The 15,110-nt window shown below is 34.8% G+C and overlaps 1 protein-coding gene and 2 pseudogenes across 1 annotated transcript; 1 reads left to right on the top strand and 2 right to left on the bottom strand.

Annotated features, from left to right (window-relative positions):
* Window positions 1-1,681: 1,681 nt before the first annotated feature.
* LOC116105992 lies at window positions 1,682-6,668 on the top strand (annotated as a pseudogene).
* A 274-nt stretch (window positions 6,669-6,942) lies between these two features.
* Window positions 6,943-9,767, bottom strand: LOC116105929 (annotated as a pseudogene).
* A 577-nt stretch (window positions 9,768-10,344) lies between these two features.
* Window positions 10,345-13,854, bottom strand: LOC116105963 (protein DETOXIFICATION 16-like). The gene is made up of 8 exons (XM_031392326.1): window positions 13,561-13,854; window positions 11,989-12,533; window positions 11,772-11,858; window positions 11,576-11,632; window positions 11,179-11,417; window positions 10,972-11,090; window positions 10,773-10,859; window positions 10,345-10,657 (listed from the first exon to the last, which is right to left on the bottom strand). Exons 1-8 carry the CDS (start codon window positions 13,852-13,854, stop codon window positions 10,598-10,600), a joined length of 1,488 nt encoding a protein of 495 aa, XP_031248186.1. The 3' UTR covers window positions 10,345-10,597.
* Window positions 13,855-15,110: the final 1,256 nt, after the last annotated feature.

Genomic DNA, 15,110 nt, shown 5'->3' with positions numbered 1-15,110 from the left:
ACTTGTGATCAGTGGTTTTTCCTTTCGAGTTAACTGTTGTGGCTTGTTATAATTTTGTTCATATCTTGTTGGAGCTGACCTTCAATGTTATATTTGTGACATTGCTTGTATATATGCCTAGTTATAAAAAAAATATATCAACGATGAACTGCCAAAAATCTTCAGTAAGATCAATGAGTTCGACAGAAGGTGAGATAAAAGTAACTGTTGAAAGATGAACCTGTTTTGGTGAAGGCAATGATGGCCATGGTTGAAGAGTCGGAAGAAGAATGGTGGAAGACAAAGAAGAAAGAAGCAGACCACCTTGTCGCCAAGCTCTGTCACATGGATCTTCAGGCAACAAAGGCTTCTCCTTCCACAACTCATCTATGTATTCCAAAATTACCAGTGATCCAGCAATGGGTTTTTCATTGTGAACGAGCACAGGAACCTTCTTATGCACAGGATTAGATTTGAGAAGGATTGAAGTCCTGTTCTGTAAATCTTCTGCTATGTATTCATATTCAACCCCTTTAAGTTTGAGAGCTCATTCAATTCTAGTGCAGAATAGGCTTATAGTTGACCCAATCAACTTCACTTCGCCCATGCTCATCAACTCAATTTGATGGAAAATTAATGTGAAGTGATTTGCTAATGGCAATGCAATAATGTTTAAAAAATATTATATTAATTCTAGCTGGTCGTTTTCTGCTTCAACTTTCAACAAGTCACTTTGTAGTTTTGCAAAATTCATTAAACAAAAAATACCTAAACCCCATTCTTGATATATAAAATTCACAGTAAGGTATGTTGTTAGAATATACAGGATATTCATTGATCATTTCATCAACAAGGAAGCAGGATATATAAGCAATAACTAAATTTTGTGCAAAAATTAGCTTTAAAAAACTCTTTCCACACATGTTTATAAGTTGGAATTTGAATCAAATTATTTGATTTTATATAGTGTAAGAGGAGAGAGTGACAACAATATTTTATAAAAAGATTTTCAGGAGAATGTTTTATTTCCAGGAATAATAAATAGGGATTTGAGATGATCAAGTATAAATATGTTGCATAATTAGTTTTTGTTAGGGTGGTTGTGGTTAATGGTAACTTATTTTAAATGTAAAAAAATATGTGAAGAAATGCAGTTAATTAATTATTCTAAGTATAGTAAGGAGTATGTTATATATACATACATGTTCATTTATTCTATCATATTCATGCATTAAAAAGAGTTGTTAGTGACTCCAAGCTCAATGATGAACGTTGTTGTGTTGAAGATAATAATAATGGTGGTTTTAGTTGTTGCTACATTGATTGAAATAAGTGAAGTTGGAATTCCATTTTGTTGTCGATATAATCCAGAATGTTGTCAGAATGCCTTAACTCATGCTAATATTCCCTACTAATAATTAATTAACTCCATCTTATGTAATTTTCATATTATTAATGCTTGTATGTGTAATGGTTGTGAGCAAACTCTTACAACCATATAATATTTGATGTTACACCACATTTTATATATTTATAATAAGCGGAGAAATCTCGTTTAGTTAATATATATGTCTTGAAGATGATAATAATGTATGAGGAGTTTGATTCATAAATCCATAATAAACCAAGTACAAGTTTTATTACAAAAAGACCCCTAATAAAATACAAAATTTACATTCAATGCACCTTGGGCTTGCTTAACTGGCTTTACTCTTTCACTAATAACTCAACTGCTGGGATTTCTTCTCCTATTCCCTTACCTTCACTCCCTTCTCTTCAACCTTCCAACCTCTTTATTTCAAACTCCACGTCACAATCCCACTCTCTCAGATATTTTCTCCTCAAAATGATCTGCCCACAAAACTCTCAAACCTGACATTCCATACACATACACATATATCACCTGAATAACAATAATATTTAGAAAATAAGAAACACAATGACAGAAGTCGATCTGTCAAAGAAAGTCGCCGATAGGTACCTCAAGCGCGAAGTGCTCGGTGAAGGTACAGACGGTGTCGTTTACAAAGCTATTGATACGAAGGTAAAGTCAATGTAAAACCCTAGCCGTTTATTTCCGATTATATTATGTGTTTGTTTTTTTTATTTTCCCTTATTTTTGTCAGTTTGGTCGGTGATTAGATTTAGCTAATGAAGAGAATTGGGTAATTTATGATGGTTAGCTTTTTCATTTTTTTAAGTTTGTCATTGCTTAGTTTTGAGCTATTTAGAAATGCAAATAGGATACTATACGTTTATTCGTTTCGGTTTATAAGAAAGGATTATAAGGGAAAATCTAAAACGGTTGAATTTATTGTTTAGAATGTTATATTCAGAAAATTAAGCAACTCAACTGTGTTTTGTTATTTCTTTTGTTGCCTTTGTCATGGGAAAGGACTTCTTTTAATGACGCTTATTTGAGTGTGAAGGCTCTGTTCAATTGATTAATCTAAGTATCATAATCAAGAATTTAATTCTTTTAGTTGCCTCTTTCTGAGTGAATTATTTGAATTTTGGAAGAACTGTTGAATGTTTTAACATAGTATAGAGACTTGAGTGTTTGGGGAGTAGGTGGTTGAAAGGGTAGAGAAAAGATTAGATAATTGCAAGGCCTTTTTCTTTTTTCAATTTATATATCTTTTTCCCTTTCCCTAAAATATCTTCTAATGGGTGCCAGCAGTATTGCCAATTTTACCTACTTTTCGTTCTCTTTTAGAATATTCTTGTTATAAGTGCCAAAAAAGATTGAAAACTAACGAGGAAGCTTTTATGGGAAGGGCATGGTGGTGGAGAAAAGCATATTTAGGTAGATGATAGTTGGTTTGGTGCCCTAGATGTTGGGCTGGTTTAGGGCTCAGCATCTTGGTTGAAGAGAATTCAGTTGTATTGTAATTGGTTGAAGTATTGTGGGATATAGTTCATTCTTTTGGCTTCACTATGGTCATGGTTTGAGTTCAGAGGTATTCCTTTTTCTTCATTCACTCTGAATCGGAAGCTGCAGTCCTTGTTGTTTGTCTGTTTATTTGATATGACTCGATTTAGGGGACTGCTTGTTACCACTGTATTTGAAATATCGTGGTCTATTTAATGAAATGTAGTTTGTTTATTAGAAAAAAATAAAATAAACTAGAAATAAACAGACGATTAAAGGATATTACTATCTGTTAATTGTTGAATGCTATGATTCCATCACAGAAGAAACTGTAATGGTAATTGGACTACAATCTGGATTTTAATTTGAAATAAATAATAGTATTGCTCTTTCTCTTATTTTCCAATAAGATTTAGCCAGTAAACTTAACCAATCATATGTAAAATCACTGATTAATCTTAAGTAACCTATATAAATGATATCTATGACTTTGATTTTACAACTTTAGTGCCAATTGTTCAATAAATCCTTTTATTTGAGAAATAGAATGGTTTTTGAAAAAAAAAAAATGTGTTGTGATTGCAGACAGGACAGACAGTTGCAATCAAGAAAATTCGGCTTGGAAAGCAAAAGGAGGGAGTGAATTTACTGCACTAAGAGAATAAAGCTGCTAAAAGAACTGAAAGATCCAAACATTATGGTTAATTGATGCATTTCCTCACAAGGGAAACTTGCATCTTGTGTTTGAATCATGGAGACTGAACTGGAAACGGTTATTCGCAACACCAATATATTTCTTTCACCAGCTGACATAAAACTTAAATGCAGATGACTGAAAGGGCTTGCTTTTTGCCACAAGAAATGGTTTTGATAGGTCTTTCCTTTTGTGCCTGGTTGATTAAACCAATGAATGCCAGAATTGATCTCAAATGTATCCTTCTTGTGCTTGACAGGGATATGAAGCCAAATAATCTGTTGATAGGATCCAATGGACAGCTTAAACTTGCTGATTTCGGTTTAGCACGCATCTCGGGAGCCAGATCGAGGTTTACTCACCAGGTATGCGTTTCTTCTAAAATTGCCTGCTGGTCCTTTCTATTGTTGCACATAGTTGAGTTAACAGTCCTAACTGTTTAGTCCAAACCATCTGATCTTTGAAATATTAAAGCTAATTTTTATTAACCGTGGATGTGAAATGGTGGCAGTGGATAATATGAGGCATATGTTCTTAGCTTTTTTTTTTTTTTTTTTTTTTTTTTTGTATACATAGTGACAAGTGTTTGAGGATTTCCCCCCCACTTTTATTTTCCTTATTCACATAAATTTGATACTGACCATGCTTATTTATTGTGTGCTGTTTGCATGGTAGCTTATTAATTTGGTTAGTGTTATTGATTTATAAGTCTATAACAGTAAATTTTCAATCTGATGAGTGAAAAAATATTGTTTTTTTAATCTTTCCTGAGTTGATAGTGTTGGAGTTTTCATTTTGGAAGTTGATAGTGTATTACTGTGGTTTTTTTCATCTCACAACTTTTAGGCGAATGGAGTGGTAATTTTAGAAATTTAGCTGAGCTAATGGCATTTATCATTTATGTATAGGTGTTTGCTCGATGGTACAGATCACCTGAGCTGTTGTTTGGGGCCAAACAGTATGGTGCTGGGGTGGATGTTTGGGCTGCAGGCTGTATATTTGCTGAACTTCTCAACCGTCGACCATTTCTGCAGGTAAAAGTGATTTTATATTGGTATGGTTGCTGTATCTTCTGACCTATAATCATGTGGTTTTGATACTCAAGGAGTTACTTGATGGTTGTTTGAATCCTTCTGACATTACTGATTGTGTTTCTTTGTACTTCTATGTTTTGTGTATTTAAACATGCTACAATGATTGATTTCATAGTCAGCATTCTGATTTCTTCCAGTTTTCCACGGACATCAGCAGCTAAGAACTTTCGTGGCAGCATGTTAGGGTTAACTATATCTAGAATGCTTTTAATGAATAGGATGTGCATTTAGGTTACCTGAAACTCAGTCAATTTATCGCATTATAACTGTAGAATGCTTCATTCTCATTTTTATTTCAAAAGTTAAGTTGTCAAACCAAAAACATCTGAAGTTTCTAATTAATTGAATTTTAAAGTATTAATTGATTTCAAACATGGGATTTGATAAAAATAAATTGGACTTAAACATAATTTCACTTTTGTTATCCTTCCCAAAGCACTGTTATCGTTGACGAGATAGTTTAGCCTATTTTAATGTGACTAGTAACAGCCTGATCACTCCTTGACTTTCTAATCGAGGCATTGAGTCTCACACCCCTTATTTGTTTCTCTTAACAGAAAACAGGTTAATTTCGTTTTTGTTGAACTATCTTGTCTTCTTTTATCTGATCATTTTTATAATATTTAATATTGTATAGGGGACAAGCGACATTGATCAACTGGGAAAGATCTTTGCTGCTTTGGGGACTGCAACACCTTCTCAGTGGCCTGATTTAGCATACCTTCCTGATTATGTGGAATACCAGTATGTTGCTGCACCCCCTTTGCGTTCATTATTTCCAACGGCCAGTGATGATGCTCTAGATTTGTTATCGAAGATGTTAACTTACGACCCGAAAGCTAGAATTACAGCACAGCAGGCACTAGAGCACAGGTATGCAAAACTCTTCCATTGTTTTTTTTTTTTTTTCTTTTCCTGTTCCTGTTAGTTTTGGCTCTCATCTCTGGTCTACAATCTAGGTACTTCTCTTCTGCACCACTGCCTACAGAACCAGAGAAACTTCCTAGACCTGCTCTTAAGCGGTCTAAAGCTTCAGATTTTAACCCTCAAAAGGGTCCTACTGTGTTCTCACCACCGAGAAAGTCAAGGAGAGTGATGCCAGAACGTGAAGGATTTGAAGGAAATGCTCACCGACTTGATAAGATTGAGGAGCATGCTGGTGAAGTGAAACAGGCAGATGGTGACATTGCTGGCAGGAATGAACAAGTGCCAATGTCAATAGATTTTTCAATCTTTGCATCAAAACCCCCTAGTAGACCTACAATTAACAGGTAAAGCATTATCTTCTGGATCATGAGTCATAATATTTTTCCCAACGCATGCATAAAGTGAATTAGATGTGTAAGAAAAGTGTTTCAATGTGAGGATGGAGCTTTAAACTTTGTACTTATATTTTTATTTAATTTTACCACACAATCCTCCCAGGCTTATATAGAAAGAAAAATAAATGTCCCTAAGTTTGATCCTTAGACCTTGTGTGCTTCAATGTACTTTCTACATGATAGTGTCATCTGATTCATTTTCTCTTTTCATTTGCAGTGCTGACAGATCTCATCTAAAGAGGAAACTAGATCTTGAATTCCAACACCCAGAATAAGAAAACTAAATTAATGTTATTCGTACCCAGATTTTTTATGTTCAAGGGATGTATTATTAGTCATCACTCATCTGGGAGGTATGCAATGAATTTGAATTTTGTTATATTTATTTGGCGGTCTCCAACCTGTTCTCATATCTGTATGCAAGCACTTTTTCGTCTATTATGTGGCTTGAGATCATCAAGAGGAATCAATTCTCGTTGAAGTAGAAATTCATTCTTTTTTGAGATTGAAGTGGGACTCAAAAATAATTGTAAAGAAAAAGAATTGTTACTCCAAATTCTAATAGAACTTGTATACTAGCCCATGTAAGGCCAAATTTTGAGGCGTTTAATTTTTGTTTAATGAGAGTTGACATTTGGGGAAAATTGAACTTGTGTTAGTGGGCACTTCAGTTTTATTATATAAAGCGGAATATTATTTACTGATTCTACCTTGTTTTTCTCTAGTTGGTGACATGCTGAAGCTTTGCCAGATTCTTATTACATTGGTTACTGGTATTTTATGAGGGAGTCAGAGATGCATCAGTTTGAGATGAAAATTTGTGATAAGATTTGAGCTGTGTAATGTTGCTAATAATTTGTTTTGTGCATTATAATACTTTGTAAAGACGGTTGGACCAAAAGAAACGGATCCCCAAAGTGTCTGGTTGAATGTTTGATGCTGTAACAATAATTGGAAGTTCTTGAAGGCAGATGCTCAGAATTATGTTCCATACTCGCTCACTCTCTCCTTAGCTTTCTTTGCCTAACAATAAAGAAGATAAAATGCAGTTACTAGTGAAGGAATATGGGAGAGAAAGCAAAGTTTGTGAACGTTTTTACCATTTAAAAAACGATTTTGGAATAGACAAGTATATTTCGAAAAGTAATGGAAATAAGAGACAATTGAGAGAGAGAGAGAGAGAGAGATTTCACTTCTAAGATTCCAGTTATAATAAGGAGGAATAGCATTTGAACAAAGATTGCACAGATGATCCCCACCAGAGCCCCTATTAACCGCCGTCAAATTCATCAGTTACTTTGCTTTGCATTTAATTTGTTTCCAAAGGTTCAACCAGAATGAGAAAATAATAAAGATTTGTTTAAATATTAATTACCTTACCATCAATGTGGAAAACAAAAGCTAGTAACCCAGAAGTTGGAAGTCCCACCAAATACTATGAAGCAAGATTCACATATGCATCTATCTTCTGCCAGCCGCATCCTCTCGCTACGCCTAATCGTTCACCAAAACACTTTGTTTCACTGTTGAAAATTGTTTCTAATCTAATGCAAGGCAACCAGGGTGGTGCAGAGATTGTTAAACAAACCTGAAAGAACGCACTGGCGAGCATCAATGAAGGTGGAAGGTGGAAGCTGCAAGAATTGGATTCATAGTTGCTACATATGTGACCACTTCTGTGTCTCTGCTATAAGCATAACCCCATTTATTGCAGATCGATGCCAATACTATTCCCCCCACAATGCCCTCAGTAATAGTCAGGATTAAGCCTATGCATACTGCTAAACGTGAAACACACACGTCCAAAGATAGATAAATCACAAACGGAATTAGTTTTATCATTTAGTTGTATGCTTTATTATTAAAAGTCTACTACTCATATATATATGACAGGTAGCTAACCTCGCAGCGCCACTCAGGCCAAAGGGAATCATCCAAATAGCTGAAGTTGTATTGAGGCTGAACAATAATGTGAAACTTATCATATTGAAAGATTAATTCTTAAATGCTGCATGTAAATTTTATCAACTGTCAGAATGAAAATATTAACATGAAAACTCTTTGGATCCAACACTCACCTGATTGAAAGCACTGCAGTTTCTAACTCTGGATTAGGAAGAAGAACTGCTAGTAGGACAATCATCTGAAATGACCATGATTCCTAGCTGTTCAACAGTTTCATGGTAAATCATATCACTAATTTATTCACATATTTCATCATATTTGAACATAAATGAATGTAACTATTTGGAGATGGAAAAGATAGCTAGAATTTTTCCACACTATTGCAGCTGAAGGTATAGCCAGCTGAAGATAGGCAAAAATATCATGCAAGGCCTCTTTAGAAAAGCCTGTCCAAGTTTTAGCACACAAGAAGAAGAGAACATCACATAAAATGCCAATAATACCACATTGATCCAACAAGAAACTGAATTTGCTAGCGCAGCTTCTCTACTTCCAAGACCGGATTTAAACACCAGAATCCAACACACAAGCATATGCAGTGAAGTTGTTATTCCAGAGCTTAGCATCAATGGGAATACTATGTTTTTTTTTGTGTTCTGAAAAACCTGACAAAGCACTGCAGAGGACCATAGGCAAAAAGGCTCCGGATCATGTAATGAGCATATAATCCTGCTGCTTTTGATATGTGAGGATCTTGGTCCATTGCAGTTAAAATTTTTGCAGTGTTTGCCCAAACTAGAGCCAGAGGGAGGGCGATGAGTGAAAGAACAAATATGGCTCTTTGCAAGTGTATGCCTAGCATTTGATATTGTTTTACCCCATATGCCTGCCCACAGAAAGTATCCAATGCACATGCCATTCCTATCTATTCAAACATAACCCAGGTTTTGAACAAGATTCAGTAAAAAAATTAACGTTACATTGTGTTGAAGAACTAAAACTCTTTGTTGAGTGAACTAAAAATTAATATTATTAGTCCTGAAATCAATGATGCTGGACTTTTCATAAAATAAAGATAATAAGGATATATATATATATTTCATGATTTTATTAAACTGGTGTGTTTATGATGTGATATTCATAGATAATATAACATTTTTGGTAAAATAAGAAACTTAAACACATTGAAATGGAGAATACAGGTTGGGCTCTAAACTGAGATAACAAAGCTTCAAACAATTATTCAAGAGAGCAACAGAGAAAGTAATCAAACTCGCCAACAAGTTGAAACCAGTGACTGAGGCGAAGGAACTGGCAAGAGAAGCACTAGAGAAAGCTACTTCACCAAGATGACCCACAAACATCACAGATATAACCTGTAAACAGTAGATTAATAAGCTTTCAAATATCAGAGGCCCTGCCAGCCATACCTACTTCTTCACTTCCTCACAATGCCATCTTCTTTTCTACTTATTCTCTCTTTACTGAATCCAGAAGCAGAAGCAGAACCATCAGATGTTTGAATCAGAGCCAATCTTAAAGAAGACCTNTGAGATAACAAAGCTTCAAACAATTATTCAAGAGAGCAACAGAGAAAGTAATCAAACTCGCCAACAAGTTGAAACCAGTGACTGAGGCAAAGGAACTGGCCAGAGAAGCACTAGAGAAAGCTACTTCACCAAGATGACCCACAAACATCACAGATATAACCTGTAAACAGTAGATTAATAAGCTTTCAAATATCAGAGGCCCTGCCAGCCATACCTACTTCTTCACTTCCTCACAATGCCATCTTCTTTTCTACTTATTCTCTCTTTACTGAATCCAGAAGCAGAAGCAGAACCATCAGATGTTTGAATCAGAGCCAATCTTAAAGAAGACCTTTCACATTCACTCCCCATAATTTCCTTCTCTTCTTCTTTGAGCATGGAGAGTAAGTTTATAATATATAAATATATATTTCTTTCCTACTAACGTCTTGATTTGTCTTATGTCAGAAAACTGCTACACAGAATTTTCTTAAAAAATTATTTTGTCCCTTGGACCAAGATCAGCACCTCTAGTAACATAATAATAAGTTTCTGGTGAGAGACGTGTTCCATCTTTCTATAGATTGAATGGTAAAGGGCTGATTTGCACATGCTGCCTCATTTTCTTCAATTTGGAATCTTTGAAGCTTTGTACATACTAAGATGAGTTATTAAAGGGTTGCAGGGGCAATTCATTAGTTAAGTAAAGTGACAAATATATGCTCCTGAGTCTGGTCAATTCTACCAACCAATCTCCTTAGAGATATCAAGTTAATGTTTTTTTGCCCATGTGTGGAAGCAAGTGGTTTTTGATAAAATCTGACACTACTGATATTTGAACTTTTCCATTTCCTGAAACATAGATAAGAGCCATGAGGATTCCATTCATGGACCTGACAGCTGAGATATGTGTAATTTACAGCAGAGAATAAACACTGTCATCACCTAAGTTATGAAAAATTAAGAGAACGAGGTATTAATTTACATCATTAACCAAAACCAGTTTTTCTCTGAGCCATTAGAAGATGATTCAGATACTTACATTTGAGGAAAACGCTATATAAGAAAACTTAATAGGCAGGCTCAACAAAGCACCCATTTGTGCCAAATCATGCTGTTAGTCTGTTACCTAATACAATATTAACACATTATTATTCTAAATTTCCACCTTTCATTAATCAACTCTTGTTGACAAATCAGCTTTAGGACACTGTATTAACAGGGATTACAGAGTCATAGACTCTCTCTGTAGCTTTTTTGGCCTGAACAAGAACGAGAAGACAGTGATCAGATGTAAAATGATATATATGTTGGGAGAACTAGGATGACAAACGCATAAAAATCATAACTTGTACATTGAAAAATAATGTGTCGTACCTCTTGCTCCCAGTTAGTGCGAATAGTAATAATTAAAAGAGACGACACTTGCACAATGAGGGCACATATAATACCTAGCCAAAGCCCCTGCAGAGTAGTACATATGCAGTACACTGTGTTACAAAGATATTACACACTTGCAATTAAGTGAATACGGAAAAAATCCTGTAATAAAAAATAATGGGCTGGGACCCTTTACCTTGCCGCCTATGTGGAGAACGAAGGCTAGCAAAACAGCAGAAGGAATCCCCACCAAGTAATATGATCCAAGATTAACATATGCACCAATATTCTGCCATCCACATCCTCTAGCATTGCCTAATCCAACACAATCAAGATAGTTATACTACCAGTATATATAGATTTATTTTTTCATATTGAGTAAAAGCTGAGAGGCAATAAGAACCTGAAAGAACACACTGCAGTCCATCTAAAAAGTTTGACACTGCAAGAATAGGCATCATGGAGGACACATATTTAACCACTTCTATTTCATTGCTATAAGCATAACCCCAGATGTTGCGTATCAAAAGCAAGACTGATCCAACCAAAATGCCCACAGTAATGGCCACAACTAGGACAACACGTACTGCTAAACGTGCACCTTCTGCATTTCCTGCTCCTAATTCATTGGAGACCCGAGTGCTGTAATTACCAACATTAACACATTAATGGGTTCAATTTGATCGATTTAAGTGTATATTAGATTCATTACGAAGAAATAGTTAATAGTTAATATGATTGTAGATCAACTGTTACAAACTTCAGAACGCAAACGTGTAATTCCTTAATTTGCAACTCACCTCACAGCACCACTAAGTCCGAAGGGGATCATCCAAACTGTTCCAGCTATATTAAGGCTGGAAAATGCAAAATTTCGGTCAGCAAAACAATATACCAACAATACACCATTGTTTAAAAGAAGTAACAAATTGCATAATTGTTTCAAGACAAGCAAATAAATTTGGAAAATTTTAATCTATTGAAATAAAAGCTAACCTTATGGAAAGCACTGAAGTTTCTAATTCTGGATTAGGAAGAAGACCAGAGAGGAGAACCATCATTTCGAATGACCACATCTCCAAGCTTCAAAGTGAACAACTAAATTAAGATCTTACACAAAGTGTTTGTGCATTCTAATAGCAGACTATTCTGATTCTTGTTTAAATTTCACTAAACAACCGCATAGAGCAAAGAGAAGAAACATGCTAATTACCAGACCATAACAGCTGAAGGAATAGCAAGTCTAATAAAATTGAGAATATTGTGCAAGGCCTCCATCGAAAAACCTGTCCAAGTTTTCGAGCATGAAGGAGAAAATTTGACATAAATTGCCAAAAGTATCACATTTATCCAGTAGGAGATTGAATTTGCCAAGGCAGCTCCTCTACTTCCAAGACCAGACTTGAAAACCAGAATCCAACATACAAGTATGTGTAACAAAGTAGTAATTCCAGAGCTTAGCATCATTGGAAATACAATATTCTGCGTTTGCAAGAATCGTACAAGGCACTGAAGAATAGCATATGCGAAAAGGCTAGGGATCATGAAACGAGCATATAATCCTGCTTCTTCTGATATATTAACATCTTGATGCGCAGCAATAAGAATGGATCTTGTGTTTGCCCAAATAAAAGACAGTGGAATGCTAACAAGTAAAAGAACAAACATGGCTATCTGCATGTGTATTCCAAGCATAGAATACTGCTTTGCTCCATATGACTGTCCACATTGCGTCTCTAATGCACTTGCCATTCCCATCTATTAAAACAATAAAAAACTGAAAAATTCAAGTTTTATTCAATACTTAAGTACATTTAAACGTTGATTTTATCTATAGAAATCTCTTAAAGGGGTACCATTGATCTAGTCCCTTAGACTCTCAACAATGTAACTCACAGTTTTTACCAAATTGCCTTTCTATTTCAACTTATCTGTCCTAATTATCACATGAACTGTTCAACAACAAAGGCAATGGAAGGTCTTAACACGTTATTAAGAACTTATCAATTGATATGCAGGGTTGGAGTTAGGAATTTGTATTCGAGGGACCATACTGTGAAAGCAAAAAGCAGGACGACTACATGTAACAAATTTATTGATAAATAACCATAGTTACCTTTAATTTTAGTTTGCATAAATCTAACAAATTGTACAGGTAAGAAAATTTCTCGTTAAGTTACGTACTTACTTAAAAACGAATAAACCTCTTGCATGCTTTCACACCCTGATAATTTTTTTTTTTCTTTCATGGTTTACTTTTATATAGGATTGTTATGCTATCGATTTACTGATGATACTGTATCCTTTAACTATATGAATTGCCGAATTGGATTAAATTGCATTAAAGTATATCAATCTGAATCAATTTAACTGTTGTTGTAATCCTTAGTATAAACGTTTCTGTAAAGCAATATGAATGAATCCTGTTTCTATAAGCTGAAGTGTGACTCCATTTAAGCCACATGTCACAACAAAACATGATAAACATAACACTAAACTCACTCCTAAGATAACTCATGTCCACAAAATTTAAGAGAGGGTGGAGAAATGACTGTATTTCTATCCAATAAATTAAAGATTGTACATAGTCAGTGGCTCACTGCATTTGCAAATCAAGAACATACCTATTGTCTCCTTTAAGCTTTAAAAATGGCAAAATAAGATGGCTAGATTAACTATAAATAACTATTGCAGAAAAAACACAGCAATTTTCTATATTTAGTATGCAAAATGAGTAACAAAGCCGAAACATATATGTAAAATTAATAAACCAAACTCAACTCACCAACAAGCTGAAACCAGTTACAGATGCAAAAGATGTGGCCATGGAAGCACCAGAGAGTGGCAACTTGCCAAGGTGACCCACAAACATCACAGATATCATCTGCAAACAATACTGTAACAAGCTAACAGAGATCAAAGGCCCTGCTAGCCATAGCTGCTTCTTCACTTCTTCAGAAATAACCTTCTTTTCGGTGCAAGTTCCATTGTTTCTGTCTCTGCTGAAACCCTGATAGGTTTCTTCAGAGATTTCAATCAATGGAGAATTCAGAGATGGTTTCTGGTCTTCTCTCCCCATGTTCTTCCTGCAGAGAGAAATAAAACAGAGTATAGAAGAGTTACAGTTTCTCCTGTTAATTCTACAGCCTCATATAAAGGAAGCCACAGCATTGACTTGGTTTCAAATGTAACACTTGTTTTTAGTTGGAGTTGTGTACCACATTTGGGGCCTATTGCCTGGTCAGTGGGCAGGGCAGGTGTAAGTTATTAATTCATTATTGGGTTTCGGTTTAAGAATAGAAATCTTTATAATATTAGGCTTTAGTCTTTTAAATCTAATATATAAATATACTTTTATCTTCTAATGAATGATAACAAATCATAGGATAAATTATATTAATTGTAAAAGCGAGGGTCGAGACAATATTACAATAATATTGATTCTGTTAGACGTAGTCTGTTAATTGGATGAATTAAGAGAAAATCGTAAGTATTTGTTCTTTCTCTTTACTGTTTATAGTTTTTGTGTTTAGTGTTATTTTGGTTTGTATCTCTCTATTCTTTCATTTTTCACCAAGAAAGTTATTATCTTCTATGTGTTGTTTCTTGTTTGCCCTTGGCAATTAATTGTAAGAACTTACGACAACCATATGTTTTGGACTTGAGACTGACTTTGGCTTTTATTAAAAAAACCTAAAGTAATAAGAAGGAAAAAAAAGCCATTGGCGTCATTTGTCCATGTTCAAATTCAATGGCTTAATCTGCTCAGGTATTACTTTAAAGAAAGAGTTAATAAATCAACTTTACAAGAGAATCAAATTATTAATGTAGGAGAAGACAAATGGTGGACGTTGCATGATTTGATTTGCTATCATAAAAAATCCTGATATCCTCACTTTGTCAACATTTACAACTCTGATAATTAGTTCTTTAAAGAATAATCATTTGCATTTGAAGCCTGGTTTATTATAAAAATATGAATATCTCTCCACCTTACATCACTAGTGCATTAGCTTATGGCAATTTGCAGAGGTCACATGCTTTGGCTTTTCCTCCTGGCGGCAAGTTTGTCTTCCAAGCAATTAATATTATTATTGCCACCCAGGAAATTTTGGTTAAGAATAATATAGACGACAAACGGTAAAAGGTCTTTGAGTTTTCGTTGGACACAGCTCTCTATAGACAATGACAACGTGACATGTCGTTTTCCTCATTAATGGTGATTAAATTTTTGAAGGGCATGCTTTCTTTGTTTATCACATGGCTTGGACTTTGTGTTAAAATTTGCTTCGAAAAGGTGAATGTTGGTTTAAAGGAATAGCAAGGAGACGAACG

The sequence above is a fragment of the Pistacia vera genome, unplaced genomic scaffold, assembly GCF_008641045.1.
Source record: "Pistacia vera cultivar Batoury unplaced genomic scaffold, PisVer_v2 Contig507, whole genome shotgun sequence".
Lineage (NCBI taxonomy): Eukaryota > Viridiplantae > Streptophyta > Magnoliopsida > Sapindales > Anacardiaceae > Pistacia > Pistacia vera.
Note: the sequence above shows the minus strand (reverse complement) of the source record. Positions and strands in the feature narration are given on the sequence as shown.